The sequence below is a fragment of the Argopecten irradians genome, chromosome 5 (assembly GCF_041381155.1).
Source record: "Argopecten irradians isolate NY chromosome 5, Ai_NY, whole genome shotgun sequence".
NCBI classification, from domain to species: domain Eukaryota; kingdom Metazoa; phylum Mollusca; class Bivalvia; order Pectinida; family Pectinidae; genus Argopecten; species Argopecten irradians.
Genome location: NC_091138.1, coordinates 31238618 through 31264217, shown reverse-complemented (window position 1 = coordinate 31264217; position 25600 = coordinate 31238618). Strand labels below are relative to the sequence as shown.

At 33.6% G+C, this 25600-nt stretch overlaps 2 protein-coding genes across 4 annotated transcripts in view; one reads left to right on the top strand and one right to left on the bottom strand.

Annotated features, from left to right (window-relative positions):
• Positions 1-1881: 1881 nt before the first annotated feature.
• LOC138323519 (prefoldin subunit 1-like) lies at positions 1882-15043 on the bottom strand. 2 transcript variants are annotated; one of them, XM_069268173.1, is made up of 5 exons: positions 14896-15001; positions 11056-11073; positions 7837-8003; positions 3752-3836; positions 1882-2101 (listed from the first exon to the last, which is right to left on the bottom strand). In XM_069268173.1, exons 1-5 carry the CDS (start codon positions 14935-14937, stop codon positions 2015-2017), a joined length of 399 nt encoding a protein of 132 aa, XP_069124274.1. In that variant the 5' UTR covers positions 14938-15001; the 3' UTR covers positions 1882-2014. The 2 variants fall into 2 exon arrangements, with proteins under 2 accessions (XP_069124274.1, XP_069124276.1); XM_069268175.1 differs by lacking the exon at positions 11056-11073 and having other exon boundaries at positions 14896-15043.
• Positions 15044-15514: 471 nt separating this feature from the next.
• Positions 15515-25600, top strand: part of LOC138323518 (dynein axonemal heavy chain 3-like) — a 55996-nt gene continuing 45910 nt past the window's right edge. For both annotated transcript variants that reach the window (XM_069268172.1, XM_069268171.1), the window contains exons 1-8: positions 15515-15755; positions 18545-18643; positions 19439-19622; positions 19922-20030; positions 20580-20739; positions 23855-24044; positions 24277-24352; positions 25255-25374. In XM_069268172.1, the coding sequence (XP_069124273.1) occupies positions 15735-15755; positions 18545-18643; positions 19439-19622; positions 19922-20030; positions 20580-20739; positions 23855-24044; positions 24277-24352; positions 25255-25374 (959 nt within the window). In that variant the 5' untranslated portion in view covers positions 15515-15734. The remainder of the gene's footprint in view (positions 15756-18544; positions 18644-19438; positions 19623-19921; positions 20031-20579; positions 20740-23854; positions 24045-24276; positions 24353-25254; positions 25375-25600) is intronic.

Here is a 25600-nt window from a genome sequence, read left to right as displayed (position 1 = left end):
ACAGGCCAAATATCAGTACTCTGGGTTATTTTGATTCCCAAACCTATAAGGATGTTACCATTGCATTATGAGCCTAATCCCATGTTTAGTTGCAGAGAAGAAGTCATTTATATGGAAATAGTCAAATTGACCACTTTTGACCCCATCCCTCAGGCCCCTGGGGGTCAGCCCCATCATTTGTACAATTTTGAATCCCCACCCTATAAGGATGCTACCATTGCATTATGGGTGCTATCTCATGCTTGGTTTCAGAGAAGAAGTTGTTTATATGGAAATAGCCAAATTGACCCCTTTTGACCCCACCCCTCAGGCCCTGGGGGGTCAGCCCGATCATTTGTACAATTTTGAATCCCAACCCTATAAGGATGCTACCATTGCATTATGGGTGCTATCCCATGCTTGGTTTCAGAGAAGAAGTTGTTTATATGGAAATAGCCAAATTGATCCCTTTGACCCCGCCCCTCAGGCCCCACGGGGGTCAGCCCTATCTTTTGTACAATTTGAATCCCCACCCTATAACGATACTACCATTGCATTATGAGTGCTATCTCATGCTTAGCTTCAGAGAAGAAGTCATTTATATGGAAATAGCCAAATTGACCCCTTTTGGCCCCGCCACTCAGGCCCCATCATTTGTACAATTTCAGTTAGTAGCCCATAAGGATGCTACCAGTCACTTGTTGACGGATGCCGGACGCTGCGGTATCCCATAAGCTCACCTCGGTCCTTCAGACCAGGTGAGCTAACAAGAAACTCAGAGGGCCTGAATTGCTCACCTTGTTTAATGTCATAAATACAGGTTAATTTCAACCAAACTTATCACAAGTACATCTGGCCCAACCTTCAGCTGATTGAACTAGGCATCTGAACAATATATGAATAAGAATATCACACAAGAAGTCATCTACAATATTGTATATGAATATAGTCAAATTAAATTCCTCAGGCCCCCGGGTAGTCAGCCCAACCATTTGTACAATTTTGAACCCCCACCCAATAAGTATGCTACGTATACCGATGCAATATGAGTGTTATTCAGTGCTTACTTTCAGAAAAGTCATTTACATGGAAAAATTCAAATTGATTTCAATTGGCCTTGCTTTTCAGGCCCCCAAAGGTTGGCCTCACCATTTGTACAATTTTGAAATTCCCTCCCCATAAGGATGCTACCAATGCAATGAGTTTTATCCAATGCTTGGTTTCAGAGAAGTGTTTTATATTGAAATATAGGCAAATTGACATTTTTGGCCCACCTCCTAGGCCCCTGAAGCGGAACGTAGAGGGTCAGCTCCACCATTTGAGTTTGAGTGGCCATCCCAAAAGGATGCTATCGGGAAACTTTTGTTAAATTCCAACCAGCGGTTATGAATAAGTTGATTGTTTACGGTGAGACATCGCAGTATTCTTTAAAAGGACCAAATAATAAAAATTTTTGTAGGTTGTAAATTTGTTGATTTCTGTCTAAAAAAGATATGCCATGGAAATTAAACTCCCATGAAAGTGAATAATGGGGCAAAGGAAGGCTGAAGTCGGTAAAAATGGTGGTAATATACCCAGTATAATTTCTGATGATATAGAAAAATACAATTTCTTGTCAAAATCACTCTGCATGTGAAGAAATTAATTTATATTAAAGGAATCTTAAAATGTCCTCCCTGCTGGCTATGTCCGTGTTGGCATTTCCACACAGTCTCGCTTCCAAAGAATTATTTTTGAAATGTTCGAAATTTACATGGAACTTTTTTTGGTCAAAACCGGACAGTCGTTTTGATATGCAAGAACATTTGGAAGGCCAATGAACGCATTTAGACTGGTTTTCTTTCCCCGGCTATTCACTTTAACAATTTCCCAGGATAAAAGAAACATAATCACAAGAAACAATCAATTTAAGTCACATTTTAATTGCTTCTTAAATGCAACATTTTACAAGTACTTACAATATAATTTAAGAAATGTTTCCCAAAAGGGTAAGAGTATGAAAAAGTCTGTGTACTATAATATACACTTATATAGCTCATCTTGATTGTTGTTTTGATACAATTAATTCTCTCAAGTTGTCCTGGCTTTCCTTTAAATTCCTCTCTAAGTAAGATTTGTTTGTCTGAAACAGATCAAGCAGATTCGTGTTCATAAATACCCGCATCAAATACATCATTCACAATTTCATAAGATCTCAATCTCAATATTTTGCTGGTCCTGATCATGACCATAATGTCTCAGGTACATTACATTACTGAATACATACTTGAATAATTTGAAGAGTTTCCATGGCCAGGTTGATTAAGTTCAATAGAAACTTTAACAAGGTATGCCTATGCCTACTGATGTCCGTTTTACTTGTAACATAAGTTTGGACAAAAAAAATGTCTTTGTTCTTTATTTTATTTTTTCTTTCCCTCCTCCCTTTCTTTCAAAAAACCCAAACAATGTAATTATACTGATGAATGAAAGAATAGCAAAGTGAAAGATGTGCATGGAAGATAACTATATTCATATTTCACGATTATGTGATTATTGTAAAATTGATATATTGTTTGACAAAAAATAAAAAATTATAAGAAAATAGTTTGGACAAGAAATAAATTTAATCATTTAGATAAGAAGCATGTTCAGTTCAAAATTAAAATTAAAATGCATCAATATTGAAATACCAAAACAACATGGGTGAAATATTATTTACTGCATCCTCGATACTCCAGGGATTACTACCGCTGACGTTATATCCACCCCTGGACTATCTCATAGCAAAACTGGAGACAAAACAGGTAATTTAGCCCTTTGATGTACATCAAAAGAGCCGTATAACGGTACACTATGGTTGACTGTGTGGATTTGAAGTTTGGCGACACTCTTTCTGTAGTCTAGTAAGGAAATCTTTGCAGGCCTGTGATTGGTTCAGATTGTTTCTCCTGAACTGCCGCCAGTTTTACGATGAGATAGTCTAGGGGTGCATATAACAACTGGAGTATCGAGGATGAATTTACTGTAGATTAGCTAGATATATAGTCCCATCTCCTAGTAATTGTGAAATTATAGTTTGAAGTGATTTTTGAATCAGCGAAAGGTGAAACAAATCAACAGTAAATTGTACTTTTCATGTCATTTTGGTATCTCGAAAGTGAAGGACCCTTTCAAAACGTCTGGTAAAATTATTTACTTCTAAAACATTTCACCTAAATAACCAGATACAGTATAACATATTTATAACAGACACATTTACAACAAAGTCATGCTTAAAGTACTTTTTTTGTACTTCTCAACCCCATCAAGATTTCTATACAGTTATTTCTAGTTATAACAAACTAAGATGATATTGAAGTAATTTCATTGGTCCCCAGGGTTTCATTATGACCTTGTTTTACTTTACAAAACACTAAATATTATACCTCAGGAGATTTCATCTTACTGTATAAAACACTAAATATTATATACATTTTGAGATTTCATCTTACAGTATAAAACACTAAATATCTTATACCTTTAGAGATTTCATCTTACTGTATAAAACACTAAATATTATACCTCATGATATTTCATCTTACTGTATAAAACACTAAATATCTTATACCTTTAGAGATTTCATCTCACTGTATAAAACACTAAATATCATATACCTTTAGAGATTTCATCTTACTGTATAAAACACTAAATATTAGATACATTTAGAGATTTCATTTCACTGTATAAAACACTATAAATACTATATACCTCCAGAGATTTCATCTTACTGTATAAAATCTTAATATTATACCTCTAGAGATTTCATCTTGTCCTCTGAAGCCTTCACTTTAAGCTGTAAATTCTTTTGAATATCTGGAATTGACTGCAAAATGAACCTGTAAACAAAAAGAAATGTGTAGGTTTTACTTCCATCTTTCCTCAATATCATGCTGTTATTTAATGGATTCGTCAGTCTCTTTACACTACTAAACACCATGAGAGACGCCTATGAACCGGGAATAAAAACCATTTTTCTCAACAAATACTTGTATTATCTTGTCAAATGTAAAGTTTATTAAATTTCACAATGTTTATTACTTGCTTTAAGGAAGGAAGATTAAGAAGACATGTCTTAAATTTTCGTTCAAAAATATGACAGCTCATAAAATGATGTTCCGCTTCAGAATGTAAGACGGTAACCCTCGCATCCGCAAGCTACATCAAAGGCTGCACCAGGGAATATCAAAGGAAAATCAGTCGTTGCCCAACGTCATGGTCAGTGCACAAACACAAAAGCTCCTAGGTTGTACGTCCCCAAAACCCTTCATGACTACTAATAATACTACACTTCAATGGCTTCAGTTCAGAATTTCCCATCATATTCTAACAACTAATACATATCTTTGTAAAATTGGTCTTTCAAATAATCCTCACTGTATGTTATGTGCATTAGAAAGGGAGACAATCACACATCTTTTTTGGGAATGCTCTGAAGTTCAGAACTTTTTAGTCAATTTTGAAAATTTTTTGGATATTCTTTTTATTCCTTTTGCTATTAATAAAGAAACTATGCTTTTTGGGAAACTAGATCAAAATTGTATATATCATAGGATTGATAATGAAATTGTTCTTTATATTAAACATTATATTTACAAAACTAGATGCTTACATGGTTCATTAAATGTGACAGCTTTTTTAAACTCTATTAAAGAGTATTACTATGTTCAAAAGTATATAGCTTTTGGTAAAGGAGAAAAAGAAATTAATAGATTCAATAAAGATTGGCAAAAATGGTTAAAACTAGTGGAACTTGCAAACCCCTGACAGTTTGTCCATATTTTAAATTGAAATAAAATAGTTATTTATACATGTTTTTTTCCATGTGTCATGCTTGCACTATGTATACATTTGTATAGATCTGTGAAGTGATATCCATCTCTGTCCTTTATTTCCCCCTTTTCTATCTCTTACGTTAATTGTTTATTTACTAGTTTATATACCATCCCTCTTCATACCTTTATCCCCCTTTACCTCCTTCCCCCCTCCCCATCTGTTTTTTTTTCTCTTACCCCCTGCCCCCTTTTCATAAATAATAATAAATAACAATGTAATTTCTAGTGTATGAGAGGAAAATGCCAGAATGGAAGGAAATGGAAGTAATGTGCATGTATATGTGGCAAATGTAGTCTTTGTTAAAACATTGTTTGGAAAAAAAAAAAAAAAAAAAAGCCCAGTGTGACTTATCCTTCTCATATACGTCCTTGATATAAGTTTGGAGATAATTTACATGCGATTTCCTTTCATATACTTTAAACCAATGTTCTTTCGTGGCTACTAAATTTTGCGAATTTCATTTCAAAACAAGTTTGTGAAGATTAATATTTGCGGATTTAAAAATTGTTCGAAAATTACTATCAGAATCAATTAGGTAAATATCAATATGTAGAGATAAACTGGGAATTTTGGAATTTACTTCAATCACAAAATTTGTGAAAATAAATTGCACACAAAAGAATATTGGTTTACAGTACCTCATTTTCTCATGATACCTTACACATAATGGGTTTAGTACATGTAAATGGTTTGACATCTTATGAGTTAAAAAAAAAAATCATCAGTATATAGTTTGCACTTTTGATATTGGTTGAACACTAAAAATGTACATGAAAGTTTGTGGACTAAAATATATTGTCCTGAACAGATTGGTAATACTGATTATTATAAGACCTCAAGTGAGAATCCTGCATTCTGATTGGTCGAGAGATATTTGGTATTTTACACTATCACACGGCAGTTAGCATTATAACAATAGGAGACAATAGACACGTTCATAGCAATCCCCTAGCAAAGGGTGATGTGTATTTTTGACAGTGCAAAATATTAACCGCCAGAAAAAGATGCGCACTCGTTTCTTTTCACGACGCCATCTTTGTTTTTTGAAGCAACGCTTCAAAACGTATCCGGAGCTATAGCGTAATCGTTTTGCCAAATTAGTCTGTTTATTAATTAATTTTTTTTCAAATTAAGTGCGGAGCTTTCCGTTTACATCTTTTCGCTTACCATCCAAGCACTATATATATGTTGGTTTTTATTAATGCCGTCGGTGATTAGGTGAACGGAAAACATGCCATTACAAGTGTCTTCGTGACGTTGCTAATGTAAACAGACAACGGGACGAAACCAAAATTCATTGAGATTTACAAAAACGGTTAAATTCTAACAAACGCAGGAGACATGATGACAAGGATATTTCACAGAATGTTTATTGTGATTATTCATTTTACAATACAATGGTAATAAGCGCTTCTGAGTATAAGCTAATATGTGTTATTTTACTACCAACGGGGAGTTTTCGACTTGTGCTAAAACAAGTAAAATGTTTCAAGAATAGATAACTATTTTGTGTCAAGACTTTTGTTATATTAAAATAAATATTACCTACATTAGAGGGTGACAGTACCCAGTGTCACCCCTCGGAATATCACTGTCACCCTAGACTTCGCCTCGGGTGACAGTGATATCCTCACGGCGACACTGGGCGCTGTCACCCTCTAATGCAGGTAGTATTTATATAATAATACTGATGTATGTAAGGTATGTGGATGTATGTATAAAGTACCGTGTTTGACCCAATAAGTGCCCAGGGCATTTGAAACTAGTCTGTTAGACATTAAATGCTCGCTAAATACTTCCTAACCTTAATTTAGGCTATGAAATCATCCTCTACAACTGGCTTACGTAGCACTTTCACTCATTATCCTTGGGACTATTGCACGGAGATGGTTTACGCCCTTGGTGCATTGCAATACATACTTTCCTTTACTTCATCAGAACTTAAAATGTGAAATTACTTTGAAGTTCTTTGTTACATAAAAGTGTGTTTATTATCATATTGATACGATAAAATTGTTTCGTTGTTCAAAATAGTCGTCCGCTAGAACACCGTCCAGTCTCTGTGCACGTGGTGACTTACTTGTGTCATGCTTGAATGCCTTTCTGGGGTACATAAGATCTAGACCTCAGACTGATATTTTATAATGTGTTTCTTTTTTATTCTGTTTCTCTCACGCAAAGCTGTGTTATTTTATAAGTATTAATTAGAACTGCAGCAAATGCGGTCTATGGTCACAGGGTTTAGTAAGCGATAGTGCAATGTACACCTAGGATCTTGGATGATGTGAAATAAATAAAATATGTGGCCAGTACTAAAAGTTATCCGTTTCGTCACTTTCTTTTATTGACTATATAAACCTGAATTGCATTGTATTGATCCGGAAGTTTCCAAAGTCGATCAGATGTTTAGAATATCGTGACCGATGCAAGAGTTTGTATGATATGCCGCTTGAAATTTACACAAAACAAATGCATATAGCACTGTGAAATGTCACTGTTGTTAATGTATAGTAGATTATCGCTGACAAGTATATCTTAATATATGTTTTTGAAAGTTTGGTGTCACTAAATTACCATGGCGAAATCTATTAAACACTATAAGACACTGACTTCCGGTATCGCGTGCGCAGTTGGAATCTGCACATAGCGGTTGTACACAGACTCTACACCCGACAAGGAAAACAATAGTATGAGTACATTTGCACTAAAAATGAAAAGGTGCTAACAAAATGAAATTATTGCAATTCTATAAAGTTTTGTGTAGTTTTGGTCTTTATTTATGCCTGGGCAATTGAAATCGAGGCCTCAAAAAAGGGGAGGGGTGTTTATAGGGACATAAGCAATTATTGAGTCGAATACAGTAATACTTTTTCAAATAATAACAGAAAACACATGGGTCACATGTAAACTATGTTTGTGATAATTCCTATGAAAAGAAACATAAGGACAGAAATGCTACAAGTTTTATTATCTGACAATATTTATAAGTATTAATGAACTTACATTCTGCCGACACCCTCGTATGTACGTGTACTTGGCGGGAGAGACGTGATTTCCTGGTCCACCAGCTTTGAATGTTGCACAGTCCTTTTCAAGGTGTCTATTTGTGCATTAGACAGTTTAATCTGTTGTGTTGTGTTGATCATTTTCGTTTGGAGTTCTTGGAACGCCTTTAAAACAAATGTTAATATATATATGTACAATAATAATATCAGCTTTTAGTATTTGAAACAACTAAATCCACGTGTATAAATAACTTTTGGAACACCTCAGGTGGACATGTGCTAGTTATATATATAGACAATTCAGCTAGATGAATTGTCTATATGTATAGCTAGCACATGTCCACCTGAGGTCAGGTGTTCCATACGAGGAGTTCAGAGTGAATCACGATGTACAAAGTCAAACAATAAAGAACTTTGCAAACCCACATTCAAATTCCCTACCCAACCCTAAGACTGTATTCGACCCAATAAGCGTACAGTGCGCCTAAATATTTTATTTGAGGTAATTTGCAATGGAAGCCTCAAAAAGGAGTAGGGACACCTTTATATAGTGATGGGGACGATTATTGGGTCGAATATGGTATCAATGCTGTGTTTTCATGTTCAAATCAATATAGTGCCAATTCAAGCTTAAAATCTTTATATGATAAAGTTCCAATTCTGTGATTTTGTTATTTATTATACAAGAAAACTCAGACCGTAAAAAGGTGACCTTAATTTAAGTGGTGGTATAGAAATAATAATCCCCTAAAATATCCCCAAGCACATATATACTTTAGGTTTTTTTATATTTAATTGTTATTACATGTATATATAATTAGTTTAACCTCCTATTAACAGCCAGGGTAATTTAAGGACGTGCCAGGTTTGATCGTGGAGAAAAGCTGGTGTACCTGGAGAAAAATCACAGACCAGCGGTCAGTACCTAGCAACTGCCCCACATGGAATTCGAACTTGTAATCCCAAGGTGGAGGGCTTTTGGTCATATGCCGAGACATCTTAACCCCTCGGCCACTGCGGCCTCTCACATATTTATATAAATATATACAGATAAATTTTGTTTTCATTGTCTTCATCCTGTTGGGGATGTATTCCCTATTTGCATATTACAGTCCTCGCGGGTAGGTATTAATTGTGACATCAATGTTTGCAAACGTAATGTCATACTTTTCAGAGAAAATGATGCAAGTTTTGCTCGCAAAATAATGACGACACAATTGACACCTTCTGTGTCCATTGTGTCGACAGAGGTACTCTGTAATATTGCAAAAACATCTATTTTTATGTGATTCAAAGGTACTTTAAAAAGCCATGTCCAATAAAATATATAATAGAAAAAATGAACAAGTAAATTAACACAAACTAAAATTGTCAAATGACTTAATTTTGCAACAGTATAATCATGGATAAATCAAACTGACTCATCAAACAATCAATCAATATGCAAGGAAATGGCAATCAATTTCAAAAGTTTCACTCAATCAGTCGGGCGCAAAACTTTTTAACAGTATACTGATATATTATAATTACATATAATTTAATAAATAATACACTTACTAAAATGTACTGGGTGTACATTGGGAATTGGTTGTAAAATCATAATCGATACTCAGTAACGTTGAAGACAACCTACTAAATTATCAACTTTATAATTGCTTACTATCTACATATACTTTTTTTTCACATAAGGATTTTAGGAAGGTGAACTAAGAATATACCTGGTAAAGATGGTGTTTTGTTTGTTTTTTATGTAATTTAATGTATTGTGTATTATTATTCAAGATATTTTGACATAAATTTTACATCTTAAAGATTCAGAACACTTCAACAGTGTAAGAAAAGCATCATCAATTACAGTAAAACCCCCATAACTCAAACAGCAGGGGACCAGATCAATAGTTCGAGGAATACAGGGTATTTGACTCATCCGAGGATGGTCAAGATCTTCATCAACAGTTAAAATGTCTGGTCTCAAGCTATGGCAAACAATGCTTATCAATGATATTTTGATTACTGTGATTTTGAGCATTTTGAATTTTTATGAAAGTGGTTTTTGATAGTAGTATCAAGTTGAAAAAAAATATGTATTAGATTTACAAAAAGATGAACGTCTGAGGTAAAAATTTCTCAAGGGCTTAATACCTGTTCGTGGTTTAATACTATGTATTTGATGAAACAGTTATACATTTCTGTTCGAGGAATAAGGGGTCTTCGACGAATAGCTGTTCAATTGCAAGCTATCCGGTGTTTTATTACATATATTAATAAGGACATGGTCGGGACCAGGTTCCAGAATCCAGGTTCGAGTTATAGGGGTTATACTGTACATATCTCCCATTTAATAACCAATAATTACCTAGCTTTCATTATTGATATATAGTTTTTAGTAAGATCTGACAATCGATTGATTATCAATTCAAATTAAAAATCTGTCCAACACTACTTAAGACAGACGAAAACTAGAATTTCCTTTAAGAAATTTTGACATATAGTGATGCAGAATCATGAAAGCTAGCTAAATACAAGTACACTTGCAATTGGTTGGACTAGTATTGTGAATCCTTACATCAAACGTATTTCTGACCGAGTCCTGGTTCAGGACAATGTCAACCATGAAAGTCAAACATTTCAAAAACAGCTTCCCTCTACAAGCACTCTCAAAATTATCAAAAAGAAAAAACTTAAAAACAAGGACAAAATCATCTTGTGAGACACTTCATCGTCTTCTTACATCTACCAACTGGTAGTTGTTGTTTCTGAGCATGCCCTTGAAACAGCATATTAAATAAAAGTTTTGCCACGTTTGAGGGTCTTATATACACTGATTATAGGGACCAAGAACTGATATATGAAGTAAAAGGAATCAATATATCCTTACACCTTTTCACAATTCACTCATGAACGGTTAAATGTTGTGTCACTGTGTTGGTGACGTGAGTGATGTAATTCCACACCACCACTACATATAAATGTATATAGCTACATTTTGTAGCCTAAATTAGATTTAGGAATTATTCAAAATATGTATGGATACTGGCCAAATAAATAGCTCCTATATTGTATTGAATTGACATAAATAATAATACTGTTAATTATAATAAAACTTAATCAAACCAACATAATTAGATTGAAGGAAAGCAAGAATTTGGTTTTTTGATGCGACAATGTTGAACAGTATGAACTTCAAAAGTTTCTATTTTGTTAATGTAAAATATACCTGGGGATATTTTGTAGCCTGAAAAAAATGAAGAAATAAATTTATGAATGTTAATTTAAAGATTATGTCAGAAACTTTGGACTTCCTGATTGCATACATATGACACCAAAAAAATGCAAGTTTAAACCAAATGCTATATACAGCCATATATATAGAATAAATAAATGTAGTACATGTATGTCCTTGTGATGGAACAAAATATGAAAAAACAAATATTAAAACAATAAATTACCTTCCTTAGTGCTTTCGCAGCTACTGCTGCTCTTCAGAAACAAATAAACATCCCCCGAGGAGCTGTGGTAGCTGCGGAAGCATTAGGGAAGGCAGATTTGTTTTAATAGTTGTTTTTTCCATATTTTGTTCCATCACAAGGACATACTACATTTATTTATTCTATATATATATATGACTATATATATCGCTACAATCAATCATGCATGGCATCAAAATCTTTACAACAATAAAAAGTGCCGAGGCCACCAACAGGGGAACCTTTTGCATTAAATAAATATAAGGGTATGTTGTTGTTTCATTCAATGAACCGATGGAAGTGTACTATTTGAATTTCTTGCTGTGTCCGTACCATGACTTCAGGTAAAAATGACATGGCGCAGCACCATGCTAATCAGGGCTGTGGGAAACACTATGGTTTGTAAATGCCAAATAATGTTCTGAATACAGGTTCATTGCTTTCTTTCTGAAGAAATTTAAATACTTACCTCTAATTTCCCTATTGGGCCCCACCCCTGGGGTATTAGAGCCAAAATTTATACCAATTCTGTTCCCCTTCACCCAAGGATGTTTGTGGTCAAATTTGGTTTCAGTCCATACAGAACTCTATGACAAGACATGTAGTGATTTAAAGAATTTACCTCTATTTCCCCTATTGGGCCCCGCCCCTCCTGCCCCTGGGGGGTCAGAGCCAAAATTTATACAAATTCTGTTCCCCTTCCCCTATGGACATTTATGGGTAAATTTGGGTTACAATCCATGCAGAAGTTTATGGCTAGTAGTGAATTAAAAGAAATGTTGACAGACAGACGCCACACCCTTCGGGCCAGGTGATCAGCTAAAATTATGTCTGATTTCAGCTCTGAGCGAGTGCTTTACTTTTCTCATATATTATGTACTTTTATTGTTTTCATTTTTTTTAAAAACGAATCATGTACCCATCAGCATTGTATCCCATAAAATGGACCATATTACATGAACTTGCAAGCCTTTTACATGTGAATCAAAACATAATAATTTCAATAGATTCCAATACATTCCAGTACCCCATGAAGTACCCGCAAGAAAAGTCTCGTGCCTCCATGCAGGCAGCCATGTTTTAATTCTCATTATCAGCATGACGAAATTTGAAATTTTCTCTAAAGACAAAATGTGTCATCAGAATATACTTTGAAATTACTGTAAGTAGTTTTAGATAACTACATAAAGACAAGAACGACACAATAAATGTACTGGTCAAAATGATATACTTTTTGTTAGGGCTGCAACGATACACCAGTATTCCGATACGATACGTATCACGATACATGCCTCTTGATTCGATTATTTTCGATATGATACTTCTGTTTTGTGCAATCTTGTGTTTTAACAGTTGTTTTTTACATCAGGATTTTGAAATGTACAACTAATGCATTAATAAATCATACCTAAAAGAGAAAAAATAAAAAGTAGAGCATTTTTTATGTTTGATGTAAACAAACATCAATAACTCAAATTACAAAAAGGGTTAAAAAACCATAACATAAATAATCAATTAATAAAGAGAGATGAAAAACAATTAATGACTTAATGTAACTGTATTAAACCAAAAAAATAATAAAACTAGGTTCATATATTTTTATATACCTATACTTATTTAAAGTGAACAGTCGGGCAAGGATGGCTAAAGTCGGTAAAAATGGTGTGAATGTATCCAGTATAATTTCTTATGAAATGGAAAAATAAAATCTCTCGCCAAAATCTGTCTGCGTACAAAGAAATTAATTTAAAGTATAGGAATCCTAAAACGTCCTCCCATCTGACTATGTCCGTGGTTACATTTCCACGCAGCCTCGCTTTCAATGCTTTCAACTTTTCTTTATTTCAATGGTCAGAACTGGGAAACTAAGCAGAACTTGACCGTCGTATTAATATGTGAGAACTTTTGGAAGGCCAATGAACGCATTTAGACTGGTTATCTTTGCCCGACTATTCACTTTAAATTGATTGAACATGGTTCAAAATTGTACATAATAATCATTCTATTATGGACTTGTTCTCATAACAACTAGCCTAAAAGTACCAATAAAATATTTTTTTGACCTACTAATTAAATTATTACATTTGATTATATGTTTAGATGTTTAGAGAAAAAAAATCTTTGTGTTCATAAAATTTCTGTACAATTTTTTTTATACTTGTACAATTTATTGACATTTGCTATCATTAGTATATGATTAATATCATCAAATGTAATTAAATCCGGATTTGTTATACCTATCCGACTCCTTTATTATAATTGCCAATGCCAAAATGGCAGCCATTACGATTGCAAACTTTATGACTATACCTTCAGACAGTGTAGGCCTATTTAACACTGAAAACGTGCTTAATCATTACAATTATGAAAAGTGTTTGCTTTTGATGTGGTTCTTACTAGCTGTAGTCAAAACATTTCTTATAAAGTCTTTAAAAGTTGGTAGCTTGTTTCCAAAGTCGGCCTCGACCGGCTGGCTGACTTCTGCAACAGACACATGTGAATAGTGACACAAGCTCACTACAAGACTTAATAGGCTCAGAATGTTAATCAAAACAGGTGGGGAGATGATCAGAGTGTTTACACTTCTTTTTGGTGTGATCCCAGTGTCTGATTATCTTGGCTAAGATTTATTGCTACAAGCGGTAGTCTAAAGACTGCATTGTTTCGAACCGAAACGTGAAGGCTGTATCGTAAAATCGTATTGACATACAAATATCGCGATTCGATGTGTATCGCGATGAATCGTTTCAGCCCTACTGTGTGTGTGTTAATTGTCAAGCGCACCGTCACCCGTGATGTCAGGAAGCTTGGTGCCAAAGATGACGGGATATATACATGCACTTTTTTGATTCATGGCATGTTTCCAAGTTTTCAGCCTTCGAAAGAAAACAAGATCAAAAGGAAATTGAAAAATTCCAGTTGAATATTTCTTTCTGGCCTGTATATATGACGACTGTCAATATATTGCTAGACATAAATCAAAACATCCATCATTTCGCAGGTATTCGGCCTCATTGAAAGTCATGGGACTTGTTGAGAGGCATTGATGAGGCTCTGTGCTTGCGATGTCTGAATCAATAGTATTGAAGAACAGCATTTAATAAAAATCAATGATCCGGCTCAAGGACTATAAGTTAAAACAGTTTTTATCTCGTTCTGAGGTTGCAATCCTAACATAACATTTTTAACAAGTAGCTGCGCTCTAATGAGGCTTTGCCTTAAATTCATATTAACAATGTATGATTATTGACGGGTCGTATCGACCTAAATCACGTTCGAATTCGCCCAGAGTTGTTTCAAATCAATATTCTAATTTAGGGCGAACCATCAGTGTTTATTTCGATCACATTTCATGTGGTTTCAATCCTAAAATGAAAATCAAATTGGCCTTTCTATCCCCATTTCTCTGCGAAAAATTATAAGCAGAAATCACTTGCTTGTGGATCACTGAGGCTTGTTTCTCATGTTTACTGTTCAATGGAGATTGCACCGAGGTAAGTAAATAACGAAAGCTTTTCATTCTTAAACAAGAAAATGGCTTTTTTTCATTTTGATAAAACGAAGTCGAAGAAGAAGGTCAAGAAACAAACCTTTCGGAGTTCCATATCAACAGGCAGCGTGCCTTTAGCCATCTTGGAATTTTCTAAGTTATCGTCAACGTCACGACATGTTTTAAAACATTCGTAATTGTTAAGCGCACGTCTGATCATGAACTATACTAGAGCTTCTAAATTGAGAAACATAATATTCCGGATATTATTTCCTTCATTCATCACAACATAAATTAATTCATAGGTACACGTCTACGTGTAAATCTCCAGTGACATATTTTTTACACCAGAGACGATGAGGTACAGTCGTATCAGAAACATTTATTTTCGTTACTCGCTACTTTTAAACGCACAGACATTTGTGTACAGCACAAACTATCTAGATCTCTCCATTTTCAGGGTCAAAACTGGAAAAAATGATCTGAAATTTTGAGTTTTACTCAATGATATGCAAAATCTGTCAATTGATATGTTTCTTAAGCACATTAATCTCTGGGTCTATGTATTTTCATAACTGAAACATTCGGGTATTTCCGTGTTTCCCCGGATCTTGTCGATACTTTCCGTAGAATCAAGCGCTTTGCTGAAAATCTTTTGAAGCGTTTTCATTACACAGATTATCTGCCAATCAAATCGCGATATTTTCCTAGCAACTAAATAGCCCGGATGCTGCTTATGAAAATGGAGGACCGTGCTAGTATTACAATGTGAAAATAGGCACTATGGAAATATAAATTTGAAATAGTGATCCTAAGCGACAGTCTCCTATATTATTTCTGGGAGTTTTCAGCTGTCTGATATTTCAATGATATTGGCATTCCGGATATAGCTTGTTTGGATTTCAGACCTGAAACAATCCGTTCCGAGAAACGCTCAAAATGGCAATGGAAAGAGCAAAGGTATCTTATTTAATAACCTAGTTTAATTTGCATATGTCTCCAACTACCAATTCCATTTTCTTTCATCTTACTATCGACTTTGATAATTTTCTATTTGATGTGTTGCTATCGCCACCGATGCCCTAAGGTATTTATCATTAGGCCTAGTTACAACTTCGTAGCTATATATAGAAGTCGTTTACATTGCATTTTAGAGGATTGATTCTCTGACAAAGGTAAACAAACATATTGGATACAAGTTGAAAAGTTTAATTTGGTTAGAGGACTAGTTTCATCTAAGTTTAGTTATGATTCATCAAGCATATACAATGTATATATTGAGACTAAAATTTTAAGTAAGACATGACCAGATGTGTCAAAGTCTTGAAGTACTAATCATTGCATACACAACCCATAGCCAGGTTTGCCTGCACATGGGTATCCTAGCTCACTTCAATTATTCTCCTCTATTGAAACAAATAAGTTACAGCAAGATTTGGTCGTGGCATCAAATGAAATGAATGTGGAAAATGTGCATTGCCAACTGAGTTTTGAATCTGATTTAATGACTATAAGAAAGTTGTGTCTGAAATGGCTATAGGATGAACTTTCTTTCCAGATAATTCTTTGTTCTAAAATATTGTACTTTAGTATGCATGTAAGGTGTTTATAGTTCAAGAGCCAAGGTTGAAGGAGCTGTATTTTTTTTAATAAGTTGAAAATATGAATCTGGTTGCTCTCTTGTGCATATTCTCCAAGCTGTCATATGGTGATTACATATGTGGTCTTTTGGATTGGGGTCCTGATGATGATATACAAACTTTTCGTTTACTCATATTATTAATTTAATTCTTTATTTATTTCACGAGGATTACAAACTGCCCGAAGGCTACTAGATATTCTCCTCAACATATATCAAACAAAAAATATGTACAATTACACAAAAGACATACAAATGTCGCACACGCTCACACTCACACATACATACTTTAGAGAGAGAGAGAGATAGAGAAAGAGAGAGGGGGGGGACTGAGAGAGAGAGAGAGAGAGAGAGGAAGGGGGGGGGGGGTCAGAATCTGTTTGAATTTACTATATATTTAAATACATGGTCAAATAATGCTTTGTTCTCAATTTCGTTTAGAGTAAGCCAAATGAAATTATTTTGACAAGAACATTTGGCATGAGCTCTACAATGAGGTTTGAATTGATGTTTGGAGCGAATATATGACAAATAGTGCGGAGCATATTGGAACAGATTCTGTTATATTTTTGACAACGTAAAAAGAAATGAATTTCATCTTCGGAGGAGTTCATGCAAAGGTCACAGAATTTGTTATTGGTTAAGTTATAAGAATGTCTATGTTTGTTTAAAGCACTTAATCCCATTCTTATTCTAGTGTGATTAATTTTACCTTTCCCGTGTCCATATGTATATAAAAAGATTTTTTGTGAAGTGGATATATTTGACAGTGCAAGAGAGAAGGACTTAGTGAAGAGATATTTCTTAATGTGTCAGGTAGATTGTTCCAGTCGTGTATTGATTTTGGAAAGAAGGATTGATGATAGAAAGATTTTCTTGACAGGATAGGGAGAATAGTATTTGAATTTCTAAAGTTGTAGTTTTGTGTTCTATGAGTCTGAATTGGACAGATAGTTTTCAAATATGGTGGACACAGATCATGCTTAATTTTAAATAACATTTTTAGTCTGCAATTTTTTCGTCTATCACTTAGTTTTTCCCATCCCAATTCAACCAACAGTTTAGTATATTTGGTTACCTTATAACCACCTGTGCATATTAATGCCGCCCTACGCTGAACACTTTCAATAAGGTCAGACTCTTGCTGACGACAATTATCAAATAAAATATTGCCATATTCCATAACCGATCTTACAATAGTTTTATATAGTGTTTCTAGGCATGAACGCGGGATAATATAAGCTAATGCTTGTAAGATATTTAATATTCTGTTGGCTTTGGCTACAATTTCTGAGATGTGAGAATGCTAGCTAAGTTTACCAGATAGAAATATGCCCAGATGTTTATGGTTATTACATGTTTAATCGGAATGTTATTAAGTAGAAGGTTAGGTTTATTAAAGATGCTCCACCGCTGACAGAGAATGAATGATATTCATTATTTGAACAATAATTGGTGTTCAATCGTGTGTATGTATGTCTAATTAACACAAAAATAATATATATATCTTCATTTTGCCTTTGGTGCATACGCAATCTATACTTCATTCCATATAGAATATAGTGTGTTGGAATTTTTTCGGGATGCAATTAAATATTTTTCATATTTTTAACTTGACGTAGAATTAGAAGCTCCAACTTTTCAATGGTGGTAATGGTGTAAAGTAAGTAATTTTTGTAACTGAAGAAAAATACTAAATCGTCTGCTCCTGTTTTTGATAGTGAAAAAATACTATTTGTCGGCGGTGGAGCATCTTTAACAAATCTTGTTTTAGAGATAATTACAAATTCAGGTTTTTGTGCGTTGAATGTGACAAGCCATCGTTTTGCCCACTGAGACAGAGAAATTAAATCGTTGTTAAGTGTATTTACTGATTCGTTTACTAATGATTGTTCATTTTCAGAAACATATGAAGATGATGTAAAATTCCTTTTTTTTTTATATATATGTGTTACAATTATAGATCAGTTTATGTATTACGTATAACAAGAAAAAAATAAAATTAAGTTGATTGTCTGTTCAATCTTGGATATATGTGTAGTTAACTGTATTTATAGATGTGCAGAAATCTATCTTGAGCTATTGTGAATTCACTTTTGCTATTTTTCAGTATGTTGAAACTCCAGTGCAAAGTTGCAGTAAAACAAGGGGCCTTCCGGGCTTGCCCCCACTACCATCCACCATGAAGGAGCCCTCAGATCTATACAAGGTAATTGATCTTATAGCAGTTAGGACAATATTAAACAAAATATTTAATTGTAACAGCTGAAATGGAGAGAATTGTAGAGGCCAGACTGGGCTTAACTCTGGTCATACTAACACTAGGCGGATGTTATACCGATTGAGCTATCTGGTCACTGATATTTCCTGTTATACTCTTCCCTTCTTTTTTAAAGTATTCTCCTTCAATGACATATATGAAACCCTTAAAATCTCCTTCAAAGACGTATATAAGACCCTTCAATCTCTTTCAAAGACATATATATGTATGTAAGACCCTTACAGTGTCTTATATATGTCTTGTAAGGAGATTATATACCACTGTGGGTAATTTTTGGATGCCAATTCTGTAACAATTTGAACTTTATATCAGTAATTAAATAATATCAGGTGAAATATATAGATCTGAAAGTATACAGTTGACTATAAACTATACAGTTGACTATTGAATATTGATAATCCAGTCACTGGTTTCTCCAGCCACAATAGTCAGGGTTGCAAATTTTCTGGATTGTGAATTCCATCAATTTCAGAGTTTATAATCAAATCCATTCCCTACATTACTGTCTAGATTTTCACTTTTCTTGACTACAGGCATCTGTATTAAAATAAGTCTATTGTATTACTTATTTTAATTATCATACAACAAACATAATTTTAATTATCATACAACAAACATTATTATGTACAAAATGACATCAGTTTATTAAAATAAGATTTTGATCAGTTTTAACTTAATATGCAATATTATATGAAGTAAAATTTTGTGGTTTTTTTTTACCAGATTGTCCTTCGTAACAGTGAGCATCCACCAATTATGAAAGGAACATCTTGGACATTAGCTGCTCCATATAAGGAGCAGAAATACCACAGGACGCCGAGTGAATCAATAGCTAATAATTACACTCCGACAGCCAGTGACCTAAAACTACGAGATCTACCAAAGCTTAATAGATCCAAAACTAGAAGTAAGTCCTTCAATCAGAATTTAAATGCTAATTTAGGTTTTTAATTATACATTTAATAATTAAGCTCAGATACAAGAATTTTATTATTTAGATGCGCACTGTCAGATTTCTATCAATTCATTTAGACATATCAGCCATATCTAAACCTTTAACATCTGCTGAATGTGAAATTAGCTGCAGTATGTCTGTCGAGAAACATTAAGTAATTCCTTCACAACAACATGCATGTGAATATTTGGAACATTTTACTCGAGACAATACATGTTTTTAAATATGTTTTACAAAATTTAATGTTTCAGTTTCCAAAGGATCTATGGGGAGTCCTCGCTCCAATGCCATAGCTAGGGCTAAAACCATAGTGGAGGAAAGTAAAGGCAAAGAAGAAAATGGAGTAAATGGAGTGAATGGGTAAGTTTTGGTATTTTTGATAAGTCCTAAGATACAATAACATGTAAAAGAACAGCGCTGGTCGGTGGTTTTTATCCAGGTACTTATACTATCCTTAGCCATCAAAATCTGGAATGTTCTTTAAAATAAGCCTCATGACTGTTGATAGGACATTAGATTAATCAAACCAAAACAAATCTTCATTATACTAACCATGCAGTTATTAGAATCTGAAACAAAATGATTTTCCATAGGTCCTTTTCATGTTTATTACAAAATCAGGTCTCACAGAGTTGAAGTTTACTGTTTCCAGTGGTTCCTTAAATTTCATGATTATGTAGAATTACAGAATTGGATTAACCATTATTGTATGTGCATGTAAATTTAACTTAAGATATATCTATCCCTGTTAGCTTTAATCTAAATTTGAATGTGACATATTATGATAATACTTTGTGATTTCTGAATGGGATGCCAGTTCTATGTTTGAGACTTGCTTGTTAATAACTGAAATTGTATCAAAACGAATTTTAAATTTAAAAACCAATTTCTTATTTGCTTATTTAATAGTGAACATAAAAATGGAATGAATGGATATGAAGTATTGCCGGACATACAGGATCTACCTCCTAGTCGACCCATGACCCCAACAGAACAAATGGATATAATGTTGGCTATAGAGGAAGAAACTAGACAACAGACAGGGGAACCCACAGAGAGGGATGAAGCTGTAAGTTTGTAAAGATAAATATTATTTCTATTGGATAACATATCAGTGATGTACAGTTGAAATCTATAGAAAAGAGCAAATTTAAACTCTCATCACTTAATAATTTAATTCCGTATATTACACTTATTTCTATTGGTTAGATCTTTGAGGTTATTTTCCCATAGGCCGTAAGAGTTGTATGTAATATATTATGACGTCATAAATACAAAACATTTTCGCGGGGAATTTTATAAGCGGCACCGTCATTGGCCAAACTGAGTTATTGGATAAGACATTAATGCGCCACAATTCAATTTGTTTTATTGTAATAGTAAGTAAATTTACGGAAATTTATGCCTAATTAGTACCTGATTGAGTTATCTAAAATGATAAGCATTATTCTCAATATCTCATTTATGAAGCGTCTATGAAGAATGTCCTTCTGTTTTTTGTCTATACCCCCAAAAGATATTGAGAATAATGCTTAAATAAACAGTGCCTTGAATGGGTGGGTGGGACAAGGAAAATTAATGAAGATATTTAATCATTCATGTACACATATGGTGGCCCAGCAGTGTGAAGTCTTGAGATTCCACCACATTGACCACAGTTGTTAAGTTGTCCCAACATATTACCACAAGTCTTCCACCACTGAGTTGCATGTTTGAATCTCATGTGGGGCAGTTGCCAGTTACTGACCGATACTGGATGGTGATTTTCCTCTACCAATAAACAGGCATATCCTTAATTGATACTGACCGTTATAAGGACGTTAAACTAATTAAAAATTAAAAAATAACTAAAGACTAATTCACTTTAATGGTATAATTGCATCTGTTAATAGAAATACTTTATCATAAAGTATCTTGTAATAAAAATTTTATTTATCCTTTAGCTACTCTAGGGCTTGATAGAGGTTTATTAGCTCCCCTGGCCCTTGTGTCAAACTTAAAATGAAAAAGCAGAGGCATCATATGTCATCATCAGGACTTAAAGATGTGTAGAGACTGCCATATTATCCTGCCATTGCCAGTTCTTACTTCTAATAACTTTTGGTTGCTGCGACAATCAAGACCAGGGAAAGAGAGTTGCTAGTTAATGGCCCTCTGTGGACCTAATATGATGCAATATAAAAAAGACATCTGTACATGATGACTTTTTTTTTTTTGAAAGGAAAGAATGATGATACCCATTTAGAAATGGATACCTATGTTTGATAAATTCTGGTATTAATTGGTATTAATAAAATACATACTTAATTCCATAATTTGTTTGATAGATAATTAATTTTCTGGTATCATTTTAAGCTTGTAAAATCTCTGTAGACATTTAGTGTTTTTATTTCTTAAGAAAAGAGAGACAGGTATCTGTGTATACAAACACTATAGGAAGGATATACCGGTATACCATATCGTGTCCTAACAGAAAGACATTAAGCAGATTAGAGTAACTTATCACCTGTTTTAATCTGTTGATTGAACTTCAGTTCTGGTCTTTTTACCCTTTTGCCAAGTTTTGGATCCTGTCCAAAACGTGTTGTTATTCAACATGTATAGATGGCAAGAACTCAAGTCTTTACAAAAGTATGATCAATCAGTCTAGAAAGAAATCGTATTGAAATATAAACGGCTTGACTTAAATCTGGATTGCTTATATACAGAAAACATATTCACAATGAAAATTTCCAAAAAAAATTCATCATTGGAAATTTTGACACTTTTTACCTGGTTATTCCTGTTAGGTGATATTCAAAATTCCATCTGTAGTACCTGTTTTGGATCATCAACAATTAATTAACTTTATGCATATTATCATAACTTAATTTTTTTTAAGCCATATATCAATTATTGATACAGTTTTATCATATCAAAATAATGATTTTTATATTTCAAATGTCTGATAGTCTCTGGGCTGTGAATTTGAATCCCATGTAGGGCAGGTGCCAGGCCTATGGTCAGTGGTTTTTCTCTTGGTACTCTTGGCCCTTAAATGACCTTGGTTGTTTATTAATAGGACGTAAAACCAACAGCTTTTTATTTCTTTTTTTTTTTAAAAAAATCGCTTCTTTGTATTTAAGGAAATAAAAATGTCATTAATTTACTGTAGTTGCATTTAAAGATTCTCCACTGCTGACAAATGGTATTTTTTCACTATCAAAAACAGGATCAGATGATTTGGAATTTTTCTTCAGTTACAAAAGTTACTTACTTTACACCATTACCACCATTGAAAAGTTTGAGCTTCTAATTATTACTTCAAGATAAAAATATTAGAAATAATTAATTGCATCCCGAAAAAATTCTGTAGCACTATGTTCTATATAGAATGAAGTCCTGACTGCGCATGCACCGAAAGCAAAATAAATTATTTCATATTATTTTTTGTGTTAATTAGACATACATAAACATGATTAAACACCAATTATTGTACAAATAATGAGTATCGTGTATGGTCTGTCGGCGGTGGAGCATCTTTAACTGTCTACCTATGTTTATTATGTAGTTTAACAAATGTTTCGTTCTCCACTTATGTAACTGCAAAATTGGCTTTATCTCAGATATGATTTACATGTCCCGGTAGTTTAAATACAAATTGGGTGTAGATCAGCTAATCTGGGTGTTAACTCATTCGCTCCTGAAGACACATTTAGGCTCTTCTGAATCAAAGACTAGACCAGTCCATTATGAAATTTCAGGGGTGAATGAGTTAACACCGTCAAACTACCTAGACTAATCTGTACAAAAATCTGTACAATCAAATATACTAATACAAACATTTTACAACTAACTGATCTACCTGACAGTGTAGAAATTGGTACAATACATGAGTTTCAAAATGACATTGCAGGTGAAGTACAATTTATTGCCAATTTGTCCGATCACCAGGGGATTGTAACGTCACAAAAAGCACATCAAAATATGACATTACAATCACCGGAAGTTGGGACTAATTGATAATAAATCACATTTTACCCATATCGTTTTGCTGTCTTGAAACTGATGTATTAAACTGCCATGTACATATTTATGCAATCATATTGATTGTACTATGAATGCAAATGTAGAAACAATATAACTGTATGTACAACTAAATCGAATTACTGTACAAACTGATGAGTATGTTTTGTTTGTTTTAGCGGTACTACTACTACATAGAGAAGGGGATTCGTCGCGAGATGCTGGCGATGCCCCACCCTGACACCATGAAGAATATCTGCCAACTTGTACCTGGCCAATTATTGTCCAGTATAGAACTGAAAGGCATGGTAGAGGACCTGGCAAAGGAAGTCAACAGCGACTATGAGTTCAGCATTCGTAAGACCATAGGTCAGTTAATTAAACATAATATTAAAATTGATATAACTTACTGAGAAAATATGTCTTAAATGAAAACATTTATTGTGCACTTAGCAATGTTGTATTTTCCCTCATTTCTAATAGTTATTTTTAAACATTTTTTTGTATTTCTTTTATATACACATATGTTTTCATTGAAACCAAAAAATATGCTTTGATGGTAAGACTTTTCTATTTTGTTATCTTATTATTTTTTCTCCAGTGGACTATATCCTAAAAGATCCTACAGAAAAAGAGAGATTGCACATTGCATGGACCCCGAAACCATTTCAGAAAAGGTACCGTTCAATATTGATTTCTTTGTTATCCTGATACTTGTTATTGGGGCATTATGCAATGAAGTCGTTATTAATGACTTCATTACATAAGAGATTTTTGATTTTATCATCACATTTCGGCTTTTGTAGAATTTCAGCTTTTGTAGAATTTAACCTACTAGTAAAGTGTTCCATCTCAACATTTTACTGAAAGACCCATAACTCTGGTTCATATATAGGTTTGACATATTCAACACAGTAAGCATCCTGTCCATATACGTACCCCTTCCATTTCTTTATGCCTCAAGTTCACTTGCTTAGAATCTTAAAATTTTATGAAATGCAGAAGGAAAATATGAACATCATGAAGTTTCTGTTATTCATTGCTTTCATATTGATTTGTTATAGACTCTCTTTATGGAAATAAAAAATTGTGAAAGGTCTTAATTTTAGGAATGTGATGTTCTTTGTGTAAAAAATCTTGTGAAATATTTGTCCATTTATATATCCTGGCCATTTAGTTGGTCAAATATGTAGTATCTTATTCTTTCACTCATATCATATTGACCTCCAGTGATTTTGTAATGTGATTTTGTAATAATTCAATTTTGCTTGTTACGAGCATTTTCATTGGCTTAAAAATTTACTTTATCAGCCCATAAAGGAAAAAACAATGTCGCCTTTTGTGACATTGCTTCTGATTGGCTGAGATGACGGCGTAATGATTTCATAGACTAAAGAGTCCCTAAATGAATTTTGAATATTGAAGAAATTATCTTTAGTAAATTGAATTATAAGGATTAATTTGAATAAATTTTTTATGTTTTGGAGATATAACACAAAATGCTTGCTAAATGAATGCATGAGTTGTCATATTTGGAATTAGGATGTGCATAAAATTTTTTTTCTATTGTTATCTATAGAATCATCCGGGCACCAGTTCCATGGCACACGACCTACAAGGACATGAAGACTTATAACACAGAACATCTGTTTATCACGAATCCTATCATGTTGGAGCTTCAAAACGTCTGGTTTGATCAGTAAGTATGTCAACTATCAATGAAGGAATGTTATTTAGAAGGCAATTTAATTGGTCCTCAAACATTTATGATTGTATGACATTGTTTTTATTGAGCTTTTTTAATCCCAACAAAAATTTTCACAATTAATGTTTGAGTAAACTTAACACAAATACTCCAAATGCTCACAAAATTATTTTCTTTGTATGTAAAATTTTACTATAAGGATCACGTCTTTATAATCTGA

Excerpts from the sequence above, each read along its gene's own strand:
- LOC138323519 (XM_069268175.1), bottom strand. The coding sequence starts at position 15,015 with ATGATCAGACGTGCGCTTAACAATTACGAATGTTTTAAAACATGTCGT. Across the intron at positions 3,837-7,836 it reads TACGAGGGTGTCGGCAGAAT|GTTCATTTTGCAGTCAATTC; the intron begins GTAAGTTCATTA and ends TTTTGTTTACAG. Across the intron at positions 2,102-3,751 it reads ACAAGATGAAATCTCTAGAG|ACAAACAAATCTTACTTAGA; the intron begins GTATAATATTAA and ends GATCTGTTTCAG.